At 35.8% G+C, this 26,647-nt stretch overlaps 1 protein-coding gene across 2 annotated transcripts in view; it reads right to left on the reverse strand.

Moving 5' to 3' along the window:
• Nucleotides 1-26,647, reverse strand: part of PLPP1 (phospholipid phosphatase 1) — a gene marked incomplete at both ends in the record, with an annotated part of 76,354 nt that overhangs the window by 20,005 nt on the left and 29,702 nt on the right. Inside the window, 2 exons of one of the 2 annotated variants that reach the window (XM_084233789.1) lie at nt 9,031-9,311; nt 14,146-14,297. In XM_084233789.1, coding sequence (XP_084089915.1) covers nt 9,031-9,311; nt 14,146-14,297 — 433 coding nt within the window. Of the gene's footprint in view, nt 1-9,030; nt 9,312-14,145; nt 14,298-25,584; nt 25,740-26,647 lie in introns of both variants that reach the window. The other variant, XM_084233788.1, reaches the window with a different exon arrangement.

Here is a 26,647-nt window from a genome sequence, read left to right on the forward strand (position 1 = left end):
TCAGTATCCTGAGCCAGCAAATGCTATGCAAAGCAAGAGTGCCCATATCCCACTAACATAAAGCAGTGGCCCTCAAAGCTTGGTCCCAAGATCAGCAGCAGCATCTGGGACCTTGTTAGAAATACAAATTCTCAGACTCCACCCAAAAACCTTCTGAATCAAACATGTGTTTTAACATGTCCTCAAGGTGATTCTTATGAACCACTAACGTTCAAGAATGGCTGATCTAAAGAATCTTGTTCTGGGCAGGGAGCTACAGGTCCGAGTTAAGTGAGCTCATTAGTAAATTCTTTCAAGAACTGAGAGTAATGCTATTCTCATTAGCATAAGCAATGACAACAGAATATCCTACTATTACAAGAATAACTCCTTTTAATTTACAGTAAACTCCTAGGTGTTAACTTTAATAACAAATAGAGTCTATCTGAATATTACACTTAATAAGCATTCCATCTGATGTCCATTAATGTTGTCACTTCTACATTTAGAACCCAAAGGCTACCACAAATGAAGCCCAGTAAAGGTTCTGTGCCAGCAGAAACAGCAAACAGGGCACATGAATTTGCACATGTGTAGAAGGGTGCAGGGGAAAAAAATAATAAAATGGAAAAAAATCAAGACCAAAAACCAAAATTGTAGGATAGTACTTTCACTCTAGGATGTAATTCTGACTCACAATCAACAAAAATGACTCATTTTGAGCACTTATGCTCTTTCTCTCCAATGTTAAGCATTATAATTTTACAATTAAAAATCTACAGGGGGTAGGCCGTGGAGATAAATAAGCAAAAAGCACAGATTGTCCTATAAATCTTAACTATAGACAAAATCTAGACTTAAATGTTTTTGCATTGTTGGCAACTGATTTTAAAATTCCAGGAAAGTAGGAAATTCTGTATCCAACTGAACTATGATCCATAACAGAACAGCAACGCAAAGTCAGTTATGTGCCAAAATCATACAGCTCTGAAAGTGGCAACAACTAATTCGATCTGGAACTACAAATGGCAATCGCACTCATCTCAGAAGATATAAAGTTTTTTAAAATTTCATTTCTGTGTTTGATTTTTCCTTCTCCTTGCTTCAGAGCCCCAAAGCTCATTTTGAGATCTTCACATTGAAAACTAAGTAATTTTCAATGTATGTGGCTTTGCAATTTTAATTATCCAAATATCCGTACTACTTTTGAAAAGGGTTTTTTCCTCACCCTTAAATAGGACTCTCAAATGGACAACTGCACATGAATGGGTGCAGAAACTTTAAGGGCTATAGACAAAAAACCCTATGTACATAAGTCAAAAGTGCAATCATAGTAGTACTATGTTGGCCAATTGAGATATGCTAAATGAAATAGCATGATACAGAGGGACTAAGAAATTCTTTTAATACCACTTTTACATAAACTATATTATTTCATATTTTGTATAATGAAGCAAATTTCATCAAAAAGATATTATGACAAGACCATTTTGAACTCAGATTTATATAGCTGAACCAGAGAAACAAAGCATGTCTGAAGAATTTACATACTCTAGAAATCATTTACAATCACATTTCCTGGAGTTTAAGTAACCCTTATTCACCATGTAGCTTTCTTACATTCCTTGACTGAATGAAAAGGTAAGTGTTTTCCTGTCTATTTTCTGTTGGGCAAGACAAGAGATGTTATTATTGATAGAAACAGGCTGTTTGATAGAAAATCACTAAGCAGCAGCACAAATTCCAAGTTTTTATATATAAAGACAGAACCATATCTAGATACATCAGTTAAATTGATGAAAACAATGTGAAAGTAGATGATCATATACAGGGGAGACAAGAATACAATTAATAAAAAACATAATCAGGCCAGCACCCTGGGGCAGGGGAGAGCTCCAGGAATAGCAGATTTCTCATTGTTGAGTCAGATGAAAAGACAAAAACAAAGACAAATTACTCCCAACTCAAGAAAATGCTCAATTGCCCTCTGTTGCAAACCTGAGAGAAGGTGCTACTAACAAATTGAAAGAACTGTTCCCCAAGATTCAGCCAACGACCCTGGATATTCTTGTGTGACAGGCTGAAAGGACGGCTGACTTGCTTAGAAAAGGAGTTTAGCCAGTGGAAAAGAGAATGGGCTTTCTAGCACACCATGAGTCCAGAGAGGTCCTTACCTTTAAGGAATAAAAGAATTGAGGGACCCTGGAGGAGGAACAAGCAGTCCTGACAGGTTCCTGGACTCAGAGAAGTGAGGTCACAGAGCAAAACCAGAGCCCTTAAAACGGGAAATAACGAGTGAATACAAGGAATCAGCTTTCCTGAGTATCGACACCAGCAGAATCCTGTGTGGGAGCCAGCATGGGGGAGAAATTATTTCAGCAGAGCCTAACTGAGCTGTGGAAGGAAGGCTCAAGTCCAGCCTCCTCTGCCCGTCCTGGGAGGCAGGCGCTTAGAGCACTGGAGCAACAAGGAAAAGGAGGAACAAGTAAACTCTCAATGAAAATACAAATTGGAGAGTGCCTTTTTCACCATATTCTCGCCAATATTTCTTGTTGCTTGGTGTTTTTTTTTTTTTGATATGTGCCATTCTCACTGGTGTAAGGTGGTTTTGATCTGCCTTTCCCTGATTATAAGGGAGGCTGAACATTTTTTCATGTGCCTGTTGGCCATTTGCATTTCCTCTTGAAAAACATTTCTCTAAAGTTCTGTGCATTTCTTGACTGGATTGTTTACAAAGAACTCACATGACTCAACAAAAACAAAGTTTATTTTTGTGATCAGTCCTGTATCAGTTGTATGGTGTGCAAAAAATTTTTCCCACTCAGTGGGCTGTCTCTGTTTTGGTTGAAGTCTCCTTTGCATGCCATTCACAGCAAATGGAACTAGAAGGAGTAAGTCAGAAGGAAAAAGAAAGATCGGATAGTTTCACTTATTTGGTTCCCCTATATTCCTCCTATAAGACATCAATGTAAAAAAATAACAGAACAAAACAGACAATTATAAATCAGAGACATCCTGCAGGGGAGGAGGAGGGAGCGGGATCAGAGGGAGGGAGGGAGGAGCACAGGGGACTGAGGTGATGGTGCACGGGGTGCATTGGGGAAGGAAATTCTGTGGCAACTACACTTTTGGGGGGGAGCAAACATTGCTTAAAAGACAGTGATAATTAAATGTTTACATATTTAATGGCAGTAAAAATTAAGGAGACTCGTAATCGAATATGGACTGTGATGTGGTAATAAAAAGAGGGAGCATTTGGCCATCCCCCAAATCAGAGTGGCATAGTAACCTGGGGTACTTACAGCAGATCTTTTTCTTCTCTTCATGAAGAAGGAAACTGATGGAGAAAAGCAAACCCACACATAAAGTGCCAAGGAGGAAATGATGGTACCAAGCTAGATGTCACAGAGTGAAGCGCAAAGAATTCCTACATAAAAGTGCTTTTTGTGGTGGAGAATTCAGTAAAGCAAATTTTAAACACTTTCTAAGAAAACTCTTGACTTTCCTGGAGGTACAAAATTTAGCAGGTTAGCTGGCTGATCCAAACTTTAGAGTAATAAGCTACATTTTTATATATAAAAACATTGCTATGCTTTATTTTAGTTGCCAGAGACCAGGGCAATGTTAAGAAACTGGGCTTGATCCTGAGGACAGAGGGGAAACTCAAAATTAGAGTTGAGCCACTGTTGGAAGTGTCAAGCTGCCACGGGCCCTTACTCTCCCTGCACGTTCCTGGCCAATGTGAACTTCCAAGGCTGCCATCGCCCACACAGGGCTTGGGGGTAAGGGAAACAAGGAAATGTGTGCTGACAGACACAGACACACTCACACTGTCATTCTCATACGCTCACACTCTCATTCCACACACGCACATCTCATTCACATGCTGCCAGACACACATACACTCTCTCTTTCTCTCTCTCTAACACCTCAGAGAGGAGCAGCAGGCAGGGGGAGGCCTGCTATGCTCTATGAGGGTTATTAGCTCCCTGGCCTGGGATTGAACTCAGGCAGTGATGATGATAACGCTGAAACTTTAACCCCCTAGGCCACCCGGGAAGCCGCAAGCTGCAGAGTCAAGACTACCTCTTCAAGAGCTAGAGACATAAGCTGATGCGAATAAAGATCACCAAGGCCTACAGACAGCCTCTCCAGGGCCAGTTGCAACGAATCAGCCAAATTGATTAAGGAAAGCATCTCACTAACCCTTTACTTCTAACTTTCAGGTTATTTAGAATGTAAATGACAAACAGGTGCATCACACTTTTAATGACTCAATGTAGGCTTAAGCTTGGAAAATGCAACTGCTAGTCCCACAAATTTCTTTTAAATAAATCTGAGATGCCGCTTTAAAATACCATAACTTTTGTGAAATGAAGATTCTTACTCATTTCTGTATACATGCAAAGCGTGTAGAGAGCAAAGGGAAGATGGGCCGCATGAACTCTGGTGAAGAACTCCTGATGCCTTGAAGGTAGATGTGGAGTGCTAACATACAGTTGAGGAGGTGTGAACCTATAACCCTAAAACATACAATGTAACCCAAAGATACCTCAAGAAAAAGTTTAATGTAACACACACATTTATGTCACTTGCTGTGTTGAGAGCCATAATCTTTGGTCTGACCTAAGCACCTTCTGTCTTCTGAATAATGTGTAATCTAATCCTAGACTTGACAGCATTTAAGGTATAACCGAAACAGTGTTCCAAACACTGTGTTTCTGCAAAAAGTGAGTTACTCCCTACTTAGAAAAAAATCCTTTCATTTGTACTTCAATACCACCTAGTACAACAGAAAACAATGCATGTTTAATCTTCCTTATAAATCCTGAGATTATCTTACTACCAAGAACATCTAAATTTATTCTTTTCCTAAAGCAAAACTTCTTTACAATATGAAAAACATTTACAAGATTTTTTTCACTTTTTAAAAATCTTTTTGGTACCTAAACAGTTGACTTAAAAATTAAACATTTCTGGGCCTCCCCGGTGGCGCAGCGGTTGAGCACTGGGTTGCGAAGCTGCCCGCAGCCTCTGCAGCGCCGGTTCGATTCCCGGGAGAGGGTCCCACATGGTACGCAGACCCCTCCTGCCACCCGCTGCTCCCCTCAGCAGTGTACCTCGGTCCTTCTGCCTTCTCTGCTCCCCACTCTGGCTCTGGTGAATTCTCTCACCCTCCCACGCTTCTGACTGTACCCAGTGCTTGTATAAATAAATAAATAAATCTTAAAAAAAAATTAAACATTTCTGCAATGGAACAAAGAAAGTTTGTTCAATACATGGTGCTGGGAAAACTGGGTTGCTACATGCAAAAGAATGAAGCTAGACGACTACCTCACACGATGCACAAAAACCAATTCAAAATGGATTGAAGAACTAGACATAAGACCTGAAACCATAAAATATACAAAAGAAAAAATCAGCGAAACATTCCATGACATACATATCAGTAACATCTTCAAAAACTCATCACCCAAAGCAAAGATAGTGAAGGAAGACCTCAAATTAAAGACCTTCTGTTCAGCAAAAGAGACATTCACGAAGACAAAGAGATACCCCACTGCTGGGGAGAAAATTTTGGCACACAAGACAAGGCACTGATCACAAAGCTCTACAAAGAGCTGAAGAAACTTAACAAAACAAAGTAAACAACTAGTCAAGAAATGCCCACCAGACCTAAAAAGACACTTCTCCAAAGAGGAAATGCAATTGGCCAACAGGCAAGGTTGTTCAACATCACTTCTCCTCAGGGAAATGCAAATCAAAACCACAATGAGATGCCATCTTACACCAGTGAGAATGGCACATATTAAATAAACTAGCAACAACAAATGTCTGCGAGGATGTGGAGAAAAAGGAACTCTCCTGCATTGCTGGTGGGAGTGCAAACTGGTCCAACCACTATGGAGAGCTCTGTGGAGGTTCCTCAAACTGCTAAAAATGGAGCTTCCATATTATCCAGCAGTTCCACTCCTAGGGATCTACCCAAAGGACACAAACACATTAATTCAAAAGGATACCTGCCCTATGTTTACTGCAGCACTATTTACAATAGGTAAGCTATGGAAACAACCCGAATGCCCAAAAACAGATCTGAATCAAGAAGATGTGACATATATACACAATGAAATACTATGCAGCAATCCAAAAAGATACACTCACGCCATTCGCAGCAACGTGGATAGAGCTAGAAGGAATTATGCTCAGTGAAGTAAGTCAGAAGGAAAAAGAAAAATATTGGATGGTTTCACTTATAGGAGGAATAGAGTAGAACCAAATAAGACATCAGTGTAAAAAAATAGTAACAGCAAAAATCACAATTATATATCAGAGACATCCTGCAGGGGAGGAGGAGGGAGAGGGATCAGAGGGTTGAGGAGGAGCACAGGGGACTGAGGTGATGGTGCACTGGGGAAGGAAATTCTACGGGGCTACACCTGGGGGGGGGACACAAATGTTTAAAAATGAACAATGATGTAAAAAATAAATAATTATAAATAAATAAACTTGCAGCATCTTAAAAAATAAAAAAAATCAGCACTTTTCCTTATCAAAAAATAAGAATAAAATTAACAGATCATCTCTCATCAAAAATAATGGACACCAGGAAACTGTAAATGACATGTTTAATATGTGAAAATTTTATATTTTCCAGCAAAACTATTTTTGAAAAATGAAAGCAAGACTCAAGTATCTTCAAGATAAATAAAAGTTGAGAATATGTTGCTAGCAAGACTGACCAACAAAAATACTAAAGAAATTTCTTCAGACTGAGAGAAATAATACCCAATGGTAACTTGAATCACAACCTCTGAACCATACCCTCTGGACCTCCAGATCCATAAAGAAACCAATATATTCCCTATATGTTTAAACTCTTCACTAAAGATTCACATCCCTTAATCATAAAATTATAGAAACCTTCACTTAATTTCTTCAAATTACTTATTAAACATGAGTGCATAACACAAAAATTACAACACTATTTTGTTGGGTTTATAATGGAAATGCATACCACATATATAACAAAATAACCCTAAGTGTTTGTGTATGTTGGCGGTACTGTAAAAAGGACTAATTTTGCCATAAGAAAGTCAGTATTAACTTGAAGTAAATTATGATAAAAAGATGTATAATGTAATCCCAAGAGAAACACTAAAAATAGCCAAGATACCAGATAAAATGTCAGTATACTTGAAATATTATACAAAGAATATTTATATAATGTGTAAAAAAACAGCAAAGAACAGAAACTTAAAAATTGAGAAAAAGAACACAGCAAAATGAAAGAACTAAATCCATAGGGATAATTTCATTAAATGTGAGTTAAGACAAAAAGCAGGGACTTGAGTTCAAGTCCTCTATATTTCCCTGTGTCTTCTAATTCCTCTCTGAAGGTTTACTACATCTCCTAATTATTAAATTAAAAAACTTTACCTGAGGACATGGATTGACCTTACAGTCCTATCAAAAAGAATGAGATTTCCACAAGTCACACAACTAAGAGCTCAGTATTAGTGGACTTCTTCTTGTCTCAAAACCATCTCTGGACTCACCCCTCTTATTAAAGTGCTTGTTCACCTAAGCTCAAGTCAATATCACCTTCTACCATTTACTTCTCAACTACCTAATGCTTTAGTCACTTTTCCCTCCTTCATTCATGAAAAGACTTCACACCCAATTTGTCCTCTTCATCAAATCAAAGCTTACCATTCAGTACCCTATCTATTCTTTTGCTGTATAACAAGCAGGGAGATTCTCTTCCAGTGTCATCATTTGCGTAATGTAAATCTTCCCTGCCAGACTAAGCTCCATTAAAGTTGGAACTAAAGCTGTTTTGTTCATTGGGGAACCCCAAGCACATAGGATAGGATATACAATTAGTTATAAGTTTTCTTTTTTCATCCCCACCAACTATAAAAACTTCGAGGCTAAAAAAAAAAAAAAAAATCCACTTGGAGGCTACCAGCAGCACTGTATAGCTTAGAAGAGAGCCAAGAAGGCCAATAAAGTGACTGGGGATCATATATTTTAAAAAAAGAGAAAAAAGAAATCAAAAGATATTTTACCCAGAGAAAGTATTTGTTGTATGTCATGTATAAACTAAGGGAAATTGATAGGCAGCTTAAAATATAAGATCAATCAGGGCCTCCCTTGGTGGCGCAGCGGTTGAGCGCTGGGCTGCGAGGCTACCCGCAGCCTCTGCAGCGCTGGTTCATTCCCGGGCCACTGGCGAGGGTCCCGCAAAAAAAAAAAAAAAAAAAAAAAAAACCAAAAACAATCATAGATTATGCAAGGCTGAAAACTGAGAACTGAGATGAGGAACTGGGTTGGCTACTCATCAGGGGCTGGCTTTATGGTTACTGGGCCTCCATTTGCTCATCTATAAGTAAGAATTAGAACTTTGGGTTCCACACATTCAATTTCATTCATGTCTAAGAGTGCTCCAGCTGCAGTCCGAAGAGGATGCTAAAAGAAGGCAACCTACAGAGGCAGAGACATATCATGTCAAGATATGAAGTTATCCTATAAAAAATACACTCCAAGAAAACTCAAAGATTTAATTAGTTTCATACATGGTTGGGCTAAATAAAAGTCAGCAAACTATAATCCCTGGGGCAGTCACTGTTTATGTAAATAAAGGTTTAGTGGAATGTTATTGTCTATGGTTGCTTTTTCCTGCTACAATAGCAGAGTTGGATAGTTTTGAGAAAGACCATAAGGTCCACAAAGCCCAAAAATTTATTGTTTGGCATCTTAAGAAAAAATGTGCTAAGCCTGGGCTGTATCATCTAGAAGGTTCATTTTACATTATTATACGTTGAGGATGAAAATAACTACATTAAAATGGTCTGAAAATAGAGGATACAGATAAACTGGGAAAAAAGAATGAGAGAATAGATCCCAATAAAATATGACCTCAATTCCCCTTTCAGTGATTATGCTAGCTTCTCTCTATAAACTAGTGGGTGGCTCATCTTTCTATTATTACAACCTTCTATATCTTTGAGCAAATAAAAGGTAGAGGAGCATTTAAGATTTAACACTCACCTGGCCTCCTTAACTTTTTGTGCATTCCCTTGACAAATGAAGTTTTCAATGTAACCAGCAGTGCAGTTGATTTTTGACCAATCTGGGTCACAAATAGCCAAGAAGTGAGGCCGCAGTCTGCCTATTGAATACTTGGCAATGTCAGTCAGGGACTGACTAGCAGCTGCACCAAATAAGAATGTTCCAATGCCTTTGTAAATAGTGGCTATGTAGTTATTTCTGATAAAGGAATTCGAGTGCAAGAGGTTAAAGTAAACAGACAAGGTTTCTCCAATAATTATCTGAAATAGAAAAGAAAAACAATATGTTAAGGCAACCACAGGCACTTAATTTCTTTTTCTTTTAAATTACCTGTAACATTATTTTCAGGTATAAATATAACCATTTGCTATTTGTACATATTGCAAATTGCTCACCACAATAAATCTAGTTAACATCATCACTCTACAAGTTGCAGAAGTGTTTGTCTTGTAGTAAGAACTTTTAAGATCAATTCTTTGTAACTTGCAAATATGCAGTACAGTATTATTAATTGTAGTCACAATGCTGTACATTACATCCACATAACTTATTCATTTTACAACTGGAAGTTTGCACCTTCTGACCCCATGCCCATTTAAAGAGCAACTAGGTCCTTTAAACAAAATAAAAAATAGAGAGGAAAATGGGAACTCACGATAAAATCTTTGTTTCAAAAACACTTTTTTTCCCCTCTTTTACAAAAGGGGGCTATAAAAACTTAGGATCTCTAATTCTAAAACACACCAAAAAGGTATAACATCAGTTATGGATACTGCTTATAAAGAAAACAATGACTGCACCGAAATAAGTTCAGTCTACCTGAAATAACAAAACTTTACGTTTTTGTATTCAAAATAAACTGACATCTACTAAGTAGACAATGAAATATTAGACAAAAACCATGGTTTGTTCACAAAACAAACTTTCCCAGCTAGAGTATCTGACAGAATCGTTAATCTTATCAAATATTCCTTTAAATCAAAGACATACAACATATGTGAAAGAGTAAAGTGGTTCGAGGGAGGGAAACTAATACAGAAACACAGGGCTCTAACACTGAGGCCAGAGGAGCCAGGGGATGAGACTGACAGCCCGGACCTGTCTCTCCAGGACACTCAGAAGTCTCACCCAAAGACTAACAGGTGAGTCTCTCCTCCTCCAAGGAAACATTTCAAAATTCTTCCCTTTTTATTTTTCATTTACTCTTGTAAAACAGGGGTTAAACCTCCCTCAAGTCCTACTAAAGCTGGGTGTGAAAGTGTGCACCAGTGTAATAAGTTTCAAGGCATGAAAATGCTTTCAATTTTTTTACAAATTCACAAACCAATTTAAAGAGTGCAGCAACATTATAAAAAATTACATTTGCTGATAAATCAGTCACACACTGGCTACTGATTGCTGATTGAAGTTTGAGGGGGAGGGAACATGAGTAACAAAGTTTTGACTAAGATGCATCTAGTTTTCCTGCTTCATCTTAAATTTACATAAATGATTTTTACAAAGCATGCAAACATTTCCATTTAGAAAGGACCAGCTCTTCAGGGTGAACCTTACTATAGGTGACATAAATGGTGCCTCCTGAAAATTATTTCAAAAACATGATTATCAAAAATTCTTTCCTTATCTCCAGGATTCCATTATTAAAATGTTAAAGCTGTGAAAAGTAGACTACGAGCCCTACAAAAGCAGGGTGAAATTTTAGGCATTGAATAGAATGTTAGTGCCACCGCAGTGACCCAAAACAAACTGACGGTGCTATTAGGTTAAAGGCAAACACCCTTTATTTAAACACATTAAGTCCCATAAGAATATATGCCTCATTAGAGTCCTTAATGTGAATGACTTCAGATCATTTCCTGAAAACAGGTCTCACAGGAAAGGAAAACGAGATGTACCTCTAGGGAAACTTTACCTCTGCAATTCTGCTTAGGATTCTGCCTGACTGCCTCCAACGGCAGTATATTAAAGTATATACTGCCTTCTCATGCTCTTAAGGTATTCCAGGAACTGCTTTGATAGATTAGCAAACAAAATTACAGCAGCTGGGGCCTCCCCTGTGGCGCAGCGGTTGAGCGCTGGGTTGCGAAGCTGCCCGCGGCCTCTGCGGCGCGGGTTCAATCCCCGGCTGCTCCCCGGTCACCGGAGGAGGGTCCCGCATGGCGCGCAGACCTCTCCTGCTGCCTGCTGCTCCCCTCAGCGGTGTACCTCAGTCCTTCTGCCTGCTCTGCTCCCCGCTCTGGCTCTGGTGAATTCTCTCGCCCTCCCGCGCTTCTGACTGTACCCAGTGCTTGTATAAATAATCTCTATTAAAAAAAAAAATTATAGCAGCTGAAACTTCCAATCTCAGTTGCCAGCTGTTTCTCCTGTATAAGAACTATCTGCCAGAAACTGGTATTAATTTTTGTGAGTCTCCCTAGTCCTATAGATCCCTGTTTAGAGTCCCCCCAACTCTGGTTCTTGCCACTGACAAAAAAAAATTAGTTTGCTAAGAGCATTCAGAGCACTGGGCACAGATAAAAAGCTGATCGATACATGTAGTATGAAACTTAACCCTCAATATTGGGGAAGTATGCAGATTGGGGGGGCTCTAGCACTAGGTCATCTTATGTCACTTTTTATTACATGCTCCATCTTAAAAAATAGAGAAATTATACATCATTTCTTCTAATTTAAATGTAGGACTGTATTTTACCTGCACATGACAGCTATATTCTTTTATCTTAACACCTTATTGTGCCCTTGAGTCATTCATGCCTTTGAAGTAGTCCACACTTCTGCTAACTGTGGCTATCTTGGAGTTGAGATGACTTGTCATGTGTTATTTACCCCAATTCCAAACACAGGATAAATTATTAAAGAACTAAAGATAACGTTTGGGAAGAGTAAAACAGAATACTTTTGAAGATCAAAGCAAGTAATTATCTAAATAATTAAGATTCTACCATTTAAAACCTATATCCACAGTATTTCCGCAACATCTCCTTTCTATCACCACCAACCAAGATCATGTTATACATCCCTACATTTCACTCTAGTTACACACCTTCCACTCAAGGTCCACCCTCTCAAAATAGTCTAAAAATCACTGTGATACTTCCACTCCATATGAAATATCTCTGCCTCCATCCACTTTATTCTACTGAATCTCTCTCAAAGTCAAAATGGTACCATGATGTCAACAGTTTTATCAATTCTCCTTTACCTTAACCTCTCAGTAGCATTTGATATTACTGACCATATCCTCCTTATTGAAATTCTCCCTTGGCTTCTAAGAAACTATTAATCCTGGTTCTCTACAAGGCTACCTCACTTGCTCATTGTGCAGTCACATCAAAGTCTTGGCACAAAGTCTGAATCATAGTGCTGATTTTCAAAAATAAATTATTTTATTTGCTTTCTATAATTATATATCTAATAATACATTTATTTCAGTGTTGTCTGAAAGAAGCTGTGTTAACAAATGAACAGAAATTATTGTACATTGTGCATAAAACCACTGCCCTAAGCAGTATTTGTCTTTGTTGATATGGATGATATGACAATTGTACTTTTATATAGCACCTATTAGTGGTCTCTTTTAAAAACGTATACTGAAATTTACTTGCTCTTTTATTAAATATAATGTTCTCACAAATGATGTCAAACTCGTCAAAAATTTCCCAGTTAATAAGATATAAACAGGGGCCTCCCCTGGTGGCACAGCAGTTGAGTGCTGGGCTGCGAGGCTGCCTGCAGCCTCTGCAGCGCCGGTTTGTTCCCCGGCCGCTGGCGAGGGTCCCACCAAAAAAAAAAAAAAAAAAAAAAGAGATATAAACAGGTCTTTGCTGAGTGTGTAATTAAGCCTTGCAACTTGCTGCACAGGCTGTGCACATCCACACAGTGCCTGCTGGTGCCCTGTCCTGCTGCGGCCTGCTGTCTGTAGCAGATTTCTGTAGTATGGTTTGTGCAGTACCAGCCTTCTCATTGAGATATAAAGTAGAATGGAAAGACAAGTGCACTTGTAGCAGTGTTTATCTGAGAGCACTTGAATCTTATCTGAAATCAACTACTATATGCAACTAAGGGTCCTAGTAACATTTTATATTTAAATAGTAATCATTCAAAAATTAAAAGGCAGGCTCCATTCTGAGCAGCGTGGCACCATTTCTGCTTTCAAGGAGCTCAGTTTTAAGAAATAAACATCTGTATAGGAAAGGTGTTCTTTTATTGATTATGCAGCACAAACTGTGAGTTGATTAGTTTTCAGTGCTAATAAGGAGCTGTGATCACTCTTGAATAAGATACTACATTTCTAAATTAAGAAAGCGGGGTGTTTTTAAATAAACTCCAAAACAGAGAAGATGTATATGCTGTTATCCTATTGGTCCATCTCTGAGATAGGACCATATTTTCTGCTTTTAATAAACATAAGTCTTATTTCTAAAGTTACAAGTTATGAAAAACATAAAACTAATTTAAATCATGGTGTCTTAAGTTGAGATGATAAAAATCATCTAGTCCGATCGCTGAAGTCTTCTCCCTAGAACACATTCTCTAAGCATTTCCACCTGAAATGTTAGCAAGCAATAGTTACTATTATGTTTCAGTACCAGTAACAATTATTCTGTGTTCCTGTTCATTATATATATAGAACTCTGACCTTTATTTTTCACTTCTAGAATTATCTAAAAATGATTTAAATAGGTAAATGAAGTTTTAACATAGCAATTTTTCTATTCTAGAATTCAGTAACAAAATAGATCATAAATACAGATTCAGTAAATTATAAGGTTATAAAGCATATGCTGGAAACACTGATACAATACTCATTTAGCATGATTATTGAAACAATAGCAAAGCAGACCTCTAAAAATCACAGTAACTGAAAAGATTAGCATAAAACATACACACACTCAGTAGGTTTTTCTAATCATACCCTGTTATTCTTTGACTCCTATTAAAATAGCTGAGATTATCTTGATCAAATAACACCTTCAAGTAAGGATTAAAAACGCACCTGCTTTAAAGGGTTATACATTCAATCATTAACAGATTAACACAAAATTAAGCCAACTGTCCAAAAGTGATAAACTTGGAAAAGTGGATTTAACTTACAACGATAATATTGAATGGAATGAGTATTCCACCTAATAACGCATAAGATATGGTGTCTTCTTTATAAGGGTACTTGATGGAATCATCACTACAGAAAAATCCTCGTTGGAAGGGGGTATGCCTTGAAGTAAGAATTGCAAAAGGCAATCCAGCTAGTAAAGGGAATAAATGAAAATATCATTAAAATGAAAATATCACAACTACATAATGGCAATAATTATCCCAGAGACTGTGTTTAAAATGCATTTGCCATGAAAATGAATAGCACATATAAAAAGAAATGCAGCAATGCATGCAACAGAATTTAGAAAGATTATAGTTTAGAGATTTTTCTCCAGAGGAAACAAAGCTTCTAAATCCTCCACTAGGCAATTTAACCAAGAACATCATCTTCTCTTTGTTTCTGCCCAAATACACTAAATGGATTTTCAGAGAAAGAAAAAAATCCCTTCTGATCTTGTCATTTAACACCACGTTTTCAACACTATTTTCAAGACAATTTGTGACAAACTTTGCTTCCAAAGTTAAAACATTTTTTCAGAGATTAATTTTTATTTATTTATGCATACAAGAACTGGGGTGTAGGCCAGAGGTGTGGAGTAGGGGGAGAGGGGTATAGGATTCACCAAAGGCAGAGTGGGGAGCAGAACAGGTGGAGCTACTGAAATACCCTGCTAGGGCAGCAGTGGGTGAGACAAGAGAGGTCTGCTGCGGCATGTGGGTTAGTGTCCTGGCTGTGGATGGAACTCATGCCACACTGGCTGGTTCTAGCTTCATAGCACTGAGACTTTAACCCCTGTGCCACCAGGGAGGCCCCTCCCCATTTTGTCTCTGTAGTACTCTCACATTTAGATAGCTACTGGCGAAGCTATCAGCACAATGAAATAAAGCTTTCTCCACTTGTACCTGCACTGTCTACTGCAAGTGTAGAGCTTTGGTGAGAAGGAATCTGAGCCTAAACCAAGTCTCTTAAGAAAAGTTTGCACAATAGAGTCAAGCACAACAGCACCTAAAAGAGAGCTATTTCTGTTTTCACCTTCAATGTTTTTCCCTAAATATCACATCTCACAGTCACCTCATTAACTTTTACTTAAAGAGAACTTTAAGAATTCAGTTCTTTACTTCACTGAACTGGCAGACTGATTAATACTGCAGCATACTGACTAGTACTGCTTCATGAAAGAAATACAGTTTAGCAGAAGACTTCAACATGAGGCCTGCTTCAAGACTTATCCAAGTATGGAAGGTTCTTGCCTATGTGATCATTCCCCCAGCAGATAATACCATAACCACTACACTAACATACTCACTGTATATTCAAGTGTTCCCTCCCTGAGGATCCAAGCCTTGATGACCATATATAGTTCTAATTCCACTAAAGCACAAAAGGCTGAATGATAACTAACCCTCTGCCATTCTATCTATTTAATACAAATATCAAATATATTCAATCTACAAGGGTCAAATGAAAAGGAGAAGCACATTCCTAGTACTTTTATCTTCCTGCTTTTTATTTGGACCCTGAATACATGATCAACATTTATTTCTTTGTGTGAATTGATTTGCCAATAGTTGTCAACTTATTAAAAGTCTTTATGATGCTCAGAAGGTTCCCAAAGTCTAGCTTTAGCAAATTCCACATTTACATAATACACACACACAACACACAAAAGAGCTAAAGCTGATTGACCTTTACACTGCCTCTTATCTGAATTCAGACTATTTATCCTCTGATTCACCAAATTGTTTGCATTCAGAGGATAGGAGTCACATGCCCAAACCTTTAAAACAAACACCATGGTTGCAAACAAACCATTTGCACTTATTAGAATATACTTTGTATAATCAGAGCTATGATTTTAGTTGTTGCTTGTTCTATACAGTAACTAAACATTGAACCTTTAACCAATAACCATACTTTAACCCAACTAGCAAGTTTATTATTTACAAAGAATCACCACTTCTACAATTGACTTAACTTGTAAGAATGCTATACATAATAACTGAAACTTTCAGTGTTTACATTAATATTTTTGAACTGGTTTGATTTTTTAATAAGCATTTCTTTCTTCTGCAGTAACAAAACATGTTTATAGTACGGAAACTAAAGCCACATATGATTATGGTCCAAAACTCAGTAGGTTTTATGTCCTTTATCTCAGGAAAAATTGTTGTTAGACCAAAATATATTTAAAAATATTTTCAATAAGCATATTCATTAATACTAAGGAGGTTAACTTTAAACACACAAAACATGTTAGAAATTACTCTTAGATTAAAAAAAAAAACAGCATAGGAGAGTGACAAAATAAACTCAAATATATTAGCCCATTTTATAAAATAGGAATATTGAAGTGGGCAAATATTGGATGAATCCATTGTGTAAGGAATTCTCCTATGTGCTAATGGGAATACAAAGTTGAATTAGGCAGAGTACAAAATGGTAACAGAGAATAAGCAGAGGTACAAAGGTTTATGATCATCCAAAAGAGAATGAGAGTTGGTGAGACTCTAAGTGATGATATTCAAAAAGCTGGTGGTTGTCAGTCAGAATCTCAGTTGAGGGCCTGGTATAGATACAGAATTGGGGATATAAAAACTGTAAAGCCACTAAGGCATACGAATTTGTGCAGGATGGATATGAAGTAAAAAGTAGAGGGTTAGACATAGGACAAGAGCAATATTAATGGTGAACACAGGAAGGAGATCTACTGAAGAGACACGGTGGGCGAGGGAAGGTCAGGAAACAGCTACATCACTGAGACCAAGTCCAGAGAGAGCATTTCAAGAGGTGACTGGACATGGTATTCAACAGACCCGTGAGAATGAGAAATGGAGAAGGCAGCTTTGATTCCCCAACGCCAAAAGGTCTCCCTGATCTTGCCGTTTGTTTCTGGAGTTCCTTGTATCCTTTCAATAAAACCCAATTTTACTTTCAAATTGGTTTTATTTAAAACTGATTTTAATAAGGAAGAAGGGATGGAAACCAGACTACAGAAGTTTTAGTAAGGAATGATAAGAAAATAAACATGAATCTACCATAGATGCACACTATTTTGAGAGTATGAGTGAAGAGATTATACCACAGAAGGTCTTCCAAACACTTCGAACTACTAAAATACAAATACTTGGGATCTCTTATAAAAGCCCATAAGATGTATTACAGCAATCTCATTACCCAATGCTATTTCACTTTCATTAATTAAGCCTGAATATAGACCCCTAGGGAGGAGGTGGGGAGAAGATCAAATCACTGGCCTCAAGAGCTAAAATAGTACAGATTCCAGTACTGAAAATTTTGGAACTGGATCAAAGACTCATTTAAACAAGAGCTGGCAAACAGCACTGGGCCATGTACAAGCAAGACTGACTTAAAGGCTGAGGACAAAGCAGGCCTGAAGAGCAAACAAAAATGACTAGTCTGACCCATGAGAATAAGAAATGGAGAAGGCAGCTTTGGTTCCCCAATGCCCAAAGGCCTCCCTTATCTTGCCATTTTGGTTCTGGAGTTCCTTGTATCCTTTCAATAAAACCCAGTTTTACTTAAGTCAGAAAGGAATTCCCCTTCTTGCCACTAAGAGAGCCATAACTAAAACAATGATCGTCACTACCATTTTCTTGAGAGCATGTAAGTTATTACTAATTTTTTGATTACCCTATATAATGTTACAGCAAACATTTCCAATACCAAACCTTGTTTGCACATCAAATTATTTCTTTAGAATATATTTTTATGTGGAATTATGGTATATAAAAAACTAAGTATTTTTTTAAAATTTTTATTTAAATTTTATTTTTATATTCCCCATACAATTACAACCCCCTTATTTTGACCTCAAGCCCTTCTTTCCCCACCCTCCACCCCCCATAGAGTGTCTCTGGTTCATAGTTGTTTGCTGATTTTGATATTTTCTTTCTTATAGTTATTCTTTTTCCTGGTCCCTTATTTAAGTTTTCTAGATTCCTACTATGAGTGAGACCAAAATACTAAGTATTTAATAGTATATAAATACTAAGGTCCTTGACAAACTGCTCCAGAAAGCTTATTTTATACCATTAATTTACTCAATAACCACTGCTTATACAAAATATAGAAAAACAAAATTTAAGGAATGATATTGGATGCCATCTTTGACTTCTACTCTAGGTTTCAAAGGCAAAAGTGAAGGTTTCCATTTGCTCTTTACCAGCTCAAATCAAACACCCTTTTCCTTTTATCTGAAAGATTACATCTCTAAAAACAATCCCTTTTCACTTGTCAAGTGACTACATTTGTCAAGCAGTTTCTCTTAACACTTCAATTAACAAAATTCATTCTGATTCCTTTTTAAACAGTTTTACTGAGATACAGTTTATACACCATAAAATTCATCCATTCTAAATATACAATTCAATGATTTTGATAAATATATAGAGTTGTACATTATTACCACAACATATTCATTATGCCAGAAATTCCCATGAGCATTCAATCTTTGCTTCCACTGCCAGGGAACCATTCATGTTTTCCAAAGGAACAAAAATCTGCCTTTTCTGAATGTTTCTCAGAAATCATTCAATATATGGGTTTTTTTTTTTAAATCTTTTTATTTATTTATTTTTTATAGAGGCATGTTTTATTTATTTATTTTGTTTGTTTGTTTTTTGTTTATACATGCACTGGGTACAGTCAGAAGCGCGGGAGGGTGACAGAATTCACCAGAGCCAGAGTGGGGAGCAGAGCAGGCAGAAGGACTGAAGTACACTGCTGAGGGGAGCAGCGGGTGGCAGGAGAGGTCTGCGCGCCATGTGGGATCCTCCGCCAGTGGCCGGGGAGCAGCCGGGGATCAAACCGGCACCGCAGAGGCCGCGGGCAGCTTCGCAACCCAGCGCTCAACCGCTGCGCCACCGGGGAGGCCCAATATATGGTATTTTTAAGTGGCCTACAGAGTTAGCATACTGTCTTTGAGGATCATTCATGTTGTAACATATATTCTGTTCCTTTTTATTGCTGAATAATACCCTAATGAATGTATATACTACATTTCATCTATCCATTCAGTTAGTAGACATTTGTGCTGTTGCCAATTCTGGCCTATTATCACTAATGCTACTATAAACATTTGTATACAAGTCTTTGGAAGATACATATGTTCATTTCTAATAGTAGACACCTAGGAGTGAAATGGCCAAATCATAAATCTGTTTCACTTTTTAAAAAACTGCCAAACTTTTTTCCCCAAAGTAACTGCAACTGCTTTATAAGGCTTGTCATATTAGCTTAAAAATCAGATTCTCTACATATTAATATAGCATTCTACCTTCTACCAGTGAATATTTATAATAGCTCAAAACAAAGTATGTGATATGGCAACTCACTATTTCCACAAATCAAATGCAACAAGAACGCTTCACCAGAGGCAGAAAAAAACAACATAAGAATATGGTCACATAACATCTTTTACTTCCTCTTGCACAAATAGTAAAGATCATGAAACCATAATATAAATACTAACAACTGTGTTGGAGAAATTGGTGTTAAACTACCCAGCAAAATTGATCAAATGTGGTGAAATGATTTTTCTGACATGTGAAGTGAATTCTTCTAGTACTTAAAACTATGCAAATGCCTTCACAAGATATTGTTTAAAGGTTTATCCATTCAATGGTTTAACATTCATGTTATTCCTCTGTATTGAAAAATAATATTTCATTACATGGATAGGAAACATATCAGATGCCAGGAGAGAATGGCATGCAATCCGGAGTCCACAAATAGCAAATCATAAGGAGACACACGGCCTCAGGACTAACAGAAAGCAACACCCTCAGAAATTCTGACACAAAGATGTCAAGCACCTTGAGATTTGTTGCAAGGTCAAGTACCACAACTTCAACAACTTGCAAGACTAAAAGACCCCCACAACTGGCAGACCAAAAGATGGGATGAAGTTCCTTTATGAAATATCTCAGGGACCATATTTCTCTAAATCTTGAACAGAAAGGGAAAGATGGACATGGAGACTAGACACCTAAACCTATCAAAGATACAGATTAAACTGCATAATGGGACTATTGTTTTTGTTACCTAACTGCACCCTTAGGTTTAACTTATAAGTGAGGTGCGTGTTTATGATCATCATAACAGGAGAGTATGGGAATATGTAGTATATGGAAACTCTGTACGATAGTTGTGATTTTTCTGTAAATATCAAACTGTTCTAAAATTAAACTTATTTACAAATCAAGGTTAAAAATATATCCTGATAAAATCTGAAAGAAAAAAACTGCTGTCAGCAGATCATATGAAAAAGAAATACTAAAAGTAGTTTCAGTCAAAGGGGACATTACTCCAGAAAGTAGCAGACATGCAAGAAGCAAAATTAGTACCAGAAAGGTAAATATATGAATAAAACTAAGTTACATTTGACAATATCACATAACTATAAAGTCATATTGGTTCTGAATATCTAAAATTAAAATATACTATAACAATAATATAAAAAGCAAGAAAAACACAAAGAAAGTTTAAATGTATGTTTTTAGTATGAAAGAACCAATTTATATTAGGCTAATAACAGATGTTGCAATACCTAGAGTAACCACTAAAAGAATAAGGTATGTGTAACTTACAATCTAATAAAGAGTACAAATGGAACACCAAAAATAACTTAAGAGGATGAATGGAGAATAAAAGTAACATTAAACATTTGCAAATTTAAATATCATGAAATGTTGAACACAAATGTCAGTAATTACATCAAAAATTAATATCATCATACCACAGCTTAAAGATGTTAAAAATACTTAAAATAACTCAAAGATCTTTGGATGTAGTTTCTCAAATACATGAATACAAAAAGGGTTAAAACTAATTTTTACACATGACTGGCAGTGTGCCTGGCACTAAGAATACAATGGTAAGCAAACATTCCTACCACAGAGTAAAGCCTATCTATTGCCTTGCATCTATTGGAATGTATCTGGGAAAAGTCAGCAGAGCACATTTGTCAACATGGACACAATGGAGTTATAATATCCCAATGTGGCTAGTAATTTCTTTTTGACAAACCAGTTTCCTGGACTAATAAAGAGAAAGAGTAGTAAGAAAGACTTACCGTGGCATAAAACCCAGAAAATGCCAATGTTCTCTTACTGTGCAAGATATTTACAGTGCCTTTAGCCATAAATAACAGCTTACTTATACATTATTTTTTTAGCTTATAAAATTAAGCATATCCATTCTTTCTTGTGACTACCAATTTCTTAATAACTGTATGCTGTTCAAAAACCATAAAAATTTAGCCTCAATTATTTCCTTTGAGGATAGTAATTCCTTCGAGGATAGCCCTAAAGAAATATTTTTAGACTACATGCCAAAAAACAAAAACTTTGGAAAATCCATAAATTGGTTGTAAATGGTCTCCCACATCATCCTAAACATCAAATCTCAAAGTTTACAAATACAGTATTTTTTAACAATTCAACCATAAAATGTTATCCTATATTGTCTTTTTCCTCAAGCATTAACAGAGTACTCAAAAGTAACTTTAAAAAGCATCAAAAACAATGACTACCAAAATGGAAAAAATATTTATTCCAAGTTTATTTTATCCTTTAAAATGAATGTTATTTAATATATTATATTAACTAGTAATACCTGTAGCAAAAATCTGAGGATAATCAATACTAGAAAAATGCTTGTGCTGAATGTTATACAAAAGCCAAGCATTCTTTGTTACTCTAACCCACCACATCAGCTGAAAAAAAATAAGTACATTATTTTAAATTTTGGCTTAAGAGGCTATAGACAGTCCTGCTTTTTAGAATAATCACCAAGGAGTTCACGAAAATCCCCAACCAAAAACTGAAACCCATATCCTAAAACAAGAGAATTTTAACACTTCAAACAATGGAGACATAATGGAGCCATGGAGGTTGGCAAGCCCCCAGGAACAAGCAAAAGAGTTTTGATTTATTGTGCAGTTTCAAAATACCATTGTTTGAATTTTTTTAATTTTCTTGATGACAGACAAAACTAAACTTAATCTTCCAAGACAAACTATGTGGAAGTGGGTTAAGACAGCTAAGTGTCACAATTTATCAAAATAAAAAAGGACTGATTTCTAGCAGGTTTTAAAATTTTTAAAAACAGTACGCTTTAAAGGGTGAAAAAACAGAAGTAGATTACACGAAAATTTCATATATTAATAATCCCACAACTCAAAGAAAAACGACTATTTTTCTCCCTCCCACCCCACACTTAATACATTACAAAGATCTTTCTGTGTCACTAAACATCAAAAACTATAAAATGGACAAATATATTTAATCATAAATATCATAATGTTTAATATCATAAGATATTAAAGGGGTGAATCATAAGAAATCCCCTAGAGCTGAATTAATTTATTTCCAATTTTCTGCTATAAAAATATGTTGCAATGAACATTCTTGTAACTAATTCCCTAATGAAGTTATTTATTTCCTTAGGATAAACTGCTTGAGATACAACATCTAGGTTCAATGATACATTACTTTTAATACCAACTTATGCCCCTGCCAGTTTTGTGTATGAGTGTATCCGTTTTCTTTCCTTGACATGGTGGGACTATCTCACCATTGCCAACATAAGAGCCAAAATCAAGTTTTTAGTATTGCTTTAAAAGGAACTTCTTTGATTTCCTCAGAATATTCAATCTTTTTTCTTAAAATATTTTGGCTTGTATCAAGTTTCTGCATTCATCTTTTTCTCTCTAATATATGAGTACTTATAGAGAAAAAGAGATTAAGTCTTTTCACATACATTTTTTCTCATATATATTGCTAGTTTGTCATGATGCAGTTTAGGTCACTGAGACTAAAACAATGTCTCTTTAGGAGTACTGTAAATTGGCCACAAGAAAACACTGGCTAAACTATAACTTTGAGCTAAATATTTTCTACTAAAAGGTTGTAACATCATAACATAATCAAGACCTAAGGAAAGAAGCTACTCATAGTCATTACTCAAGTGAATTTAAAATATTAAACACAGATGAGTTTGCTATCCCCAAACTATATGCATTTTAAACTCCAGAAAACATTTATTGTAATATAAGAACTTTGGATTTCACACTGTTTTGCTGCTATCAATACTCAAAATTTATATGAAATTCAAACTTTTATCTTTTTCTAGAAAAAATTTACAAAAGCAAATAAGGAATTGCTAAGAGAGAAGGTTAACTTAGAGGAAGCTAGAAGGGGAGAAAAAAAAATTGGTGTGAAATACAAAGTAGATCATTAAAACCCCATACATAAGTATGTATTATTTGTATACTAAACTTTAAGCGAAAAAACACAAGAAATCTATAATTCTCTGAATGTTGCATCTTTTCCACTAGCTGATAAAGAAATAGCACAAAATGAATGGACCTCAGATTGTGAAAAAAAAAGTCAGGTTTAAAATGTTCTATCACCCAAAATTCTATGACTCATCAAATTATAAAACATGAGTATAAAGTGATATCAAAGACTAATCATTTACTTTATAGGAAATAAACTGTCTTCTACAGCTTATGCTATATATAAACTATTAAAATAAACAAATCTATCCTAGAAATATGCAAGAATACTTTCACATTAGTCCACCATAAGCATATTTATGGCCCAGAAAGTGACCAAATATTACTTTCTAATATAAATAAATTTGCATTAAAATATCTTTCCAAGTCACTTCTCTTTAACAGCAACCACATGGAAATTAATATCAAAGAACTCAAGGACTCATGTCACGTCTTTTTATTACTTTTAAAAAAATTAGCTTAATTGCTCTTAGTTTAAGCTGTTTGATATTTATAACAACTCAAAAATATGTGTTATAAAGTAAAAAACAAGGCACAAACCTGAATTTAGTGTACTCATAATTATCTAAAAAACTGATCAGCTAAAGGAAATAATATTAAAGTATTAATAGTGGTCGTCTTCAGGTAAAACTGGGGTGATTTCTTTCCTTTTGCCTTATAATAGATTTTTAAATTGATAAATATGTATTATTTATATAATTAAACCTTTTTTTTTTTTTTTAAAGAAAAAGAAGGTATATACCAAGTCAAAAAACTGAAAAGTAACTTCGTGATCCTCAAGTAATCATCTATTCAAATGCAGAGGTAATTTTTCTAAAACTTTATCTGGCAACAGCTGCTTAAAAAGTAACAGCTAATAGCTAAGACAGGTATCTTATATTTCTTACATGAACCATAATATTGTCTGTTTTCATCTAAGTGGCAATACTGAACACTTTCCTGTACGCTGTTTCATAAGCCCATTGGATAAAACAGAAGTTACCACAACTAGAATTTTCTTCAGAAAAAAGTAAGTATATCTCCTTAAACTAAATCCCAGATTTTTTTCCCCTTTTACTCCTACAAAAGTGGTTATAATACAATTAGATAGACTATATATAAAGAAATATTCAACATATTGTGAACAACTTCCAAGTACCCTTCACGACCAGAACACTGTGCTAATGATTATTTTACAAAAAAATCCTAGCCTAAAAAATAAAATGAAATCAGATATAAACTGGAAAATCCACACATAATACTCTTAATTTGGGAGCAAAGAAAAGTCCATCCTATTGTGGAACAAGGCTAATGAATCTGCTAAGATAATTTTTTTTAAACTACCTGGGAAAGATAAGCAATCCAAGGAGAAATATGGCACTCCCAAGAGCTCAAGAAGTTAAGTCTTTACTATGCTCCGTCCTCCTATTTCCAAGTCACATAAAAAGACATAGGGCAAGATTCAGGAATCAGAGCCAAGAAATGAAGAAAGTAGTCACAGTATCTCAAGTGCTAATCTTAACCTAGTTTGTGAAACTAACCCTAGAAGGCAAGTTTCCAATAATCTAAAATAATAAAACTATTACCTACAAACTTATAGTCTAAAAGATTGTACAATTTTAAAATATAGGGATACAACTTGATGCATTCTGAGGATTTGACTTTGTATATGTATTTACATTCTCTATGCCAAGTCCTTATCTCAGATTTTATTAGTAAACCTATCATCTCCTTTTTTAAAGCCTCAATTTCTATTTGATAATATATGCATTAAAAAACATGTATAATCTTAGTTTCAGCTCTGCCATAAAACAGCTTACTGGGTTTCAACAAATAATTGGATCTAAGTTTTTTTACTTGTATAGTGAAAAGAGTTGATCTACATTATTTAAATGAACCCTTCCATTTTAAAATTATTATTCTTCATAATGACATCAAATTGTTTTGGGTATCTTTACCCTTTAATTGGAGAAATACCATCTCTGCATTTAAACAGTGGATGTATTCCTCAAGCAATCATTCACCACATAAACACTGGTGAAGATAGTACTATAAACTTAACCCCACCCCAATTTCATCACTTCATCCAATTTCCAGCACAACCAACCCATCACTACCTACTTATTAATTTACTTACAGAGGATATGGGTAAGCCAAGCCCCACTATGGAGAGCAAGGTGGTTGGGATGGTACTGTCTTTGTACGGATACTGGATGCTGGTGTCTGTACAGAAAAAGCCCCTCTGAAATGGATATATGCGGCCCAAATTTAGACCAGCCATGGGTATGCAAGCTGTTGGGGAAGGGAAAAAAAGACACACATGGTTAAATTCAATTCACTTTGTTTAGGAAGTAAAGTCTATTAAATGGAATGTAAAACTGAACTGTATTTTGCCCTTCCTGCAAAGGAATCAATACTCCATAATACCAACAGCGCAGTCTGAGGAAACCATGCAAAACATTCACTTATCAGCCCCACCTTTAATTTATCAAAGTAAAAAGTATCTTATTTCCGTTGACCTCTGATTTTAGAGACAATAAAAGAAACGAAGAAAAATGTAAAACTGGTCCACAGAAAAGTAAAACTGAGAAAAAATGATTTTATATTTCATAAATTTCATTGATGTTTAATTGCATTGCTCAGTAACTGTTCAAGGAAAAAAGTCAAACTCAGGAAATACATTCACTAATTAGCAATATCGTAATAGCCAAATGTAGCTGAGGGGAAAGACATAAAATTATACTTTATATTAAACTTTCAGTAAGATTAGAAAAAAATAGAAATAAGTACATTAGATAGTAAAAACAGAAAGAAAGAAGTCCTTTGTCTTCCAAAGACAAATTTTAAATTATTTCTATTAAACCTGACAAAGCTCTGATACTACTTTAACCAACTATACAGGAATAATTTTCAATTGAAATTTTATACCTAAATAAAAGGACACTAAATCACCAAAGAGAATTAAATAACATAAATTCACAGCTTCTTCATATTAACTATGAAGCGTCTTCAAATTTACTATTCTATTAGTCCGATGTTATAGCTACTCACCATATGCTCAATACTAGGCTAGACCATACATAGGGGAGACAAATTAGTGTAATATAGACACTAGGTTCAAGAGCTTAAAATGCAAAAGGAGAAACAGGATATATACTTGGGAAATTGTTTTAAAAAGCAGTATCAAGATAGATTTTTTG

Source organism: Talpa europaea (genome assembly GCF_964194135.1).
Source record: "Talpa europaea genome assembly, chromosome: 5".
In the NCBI taxonomy this organism is placed as follows: Eukaryota; Metazoa; Chordata; class Mammalia; order Eulipotyphla; family Talpidae; genus Talpa; species Talpa europaea.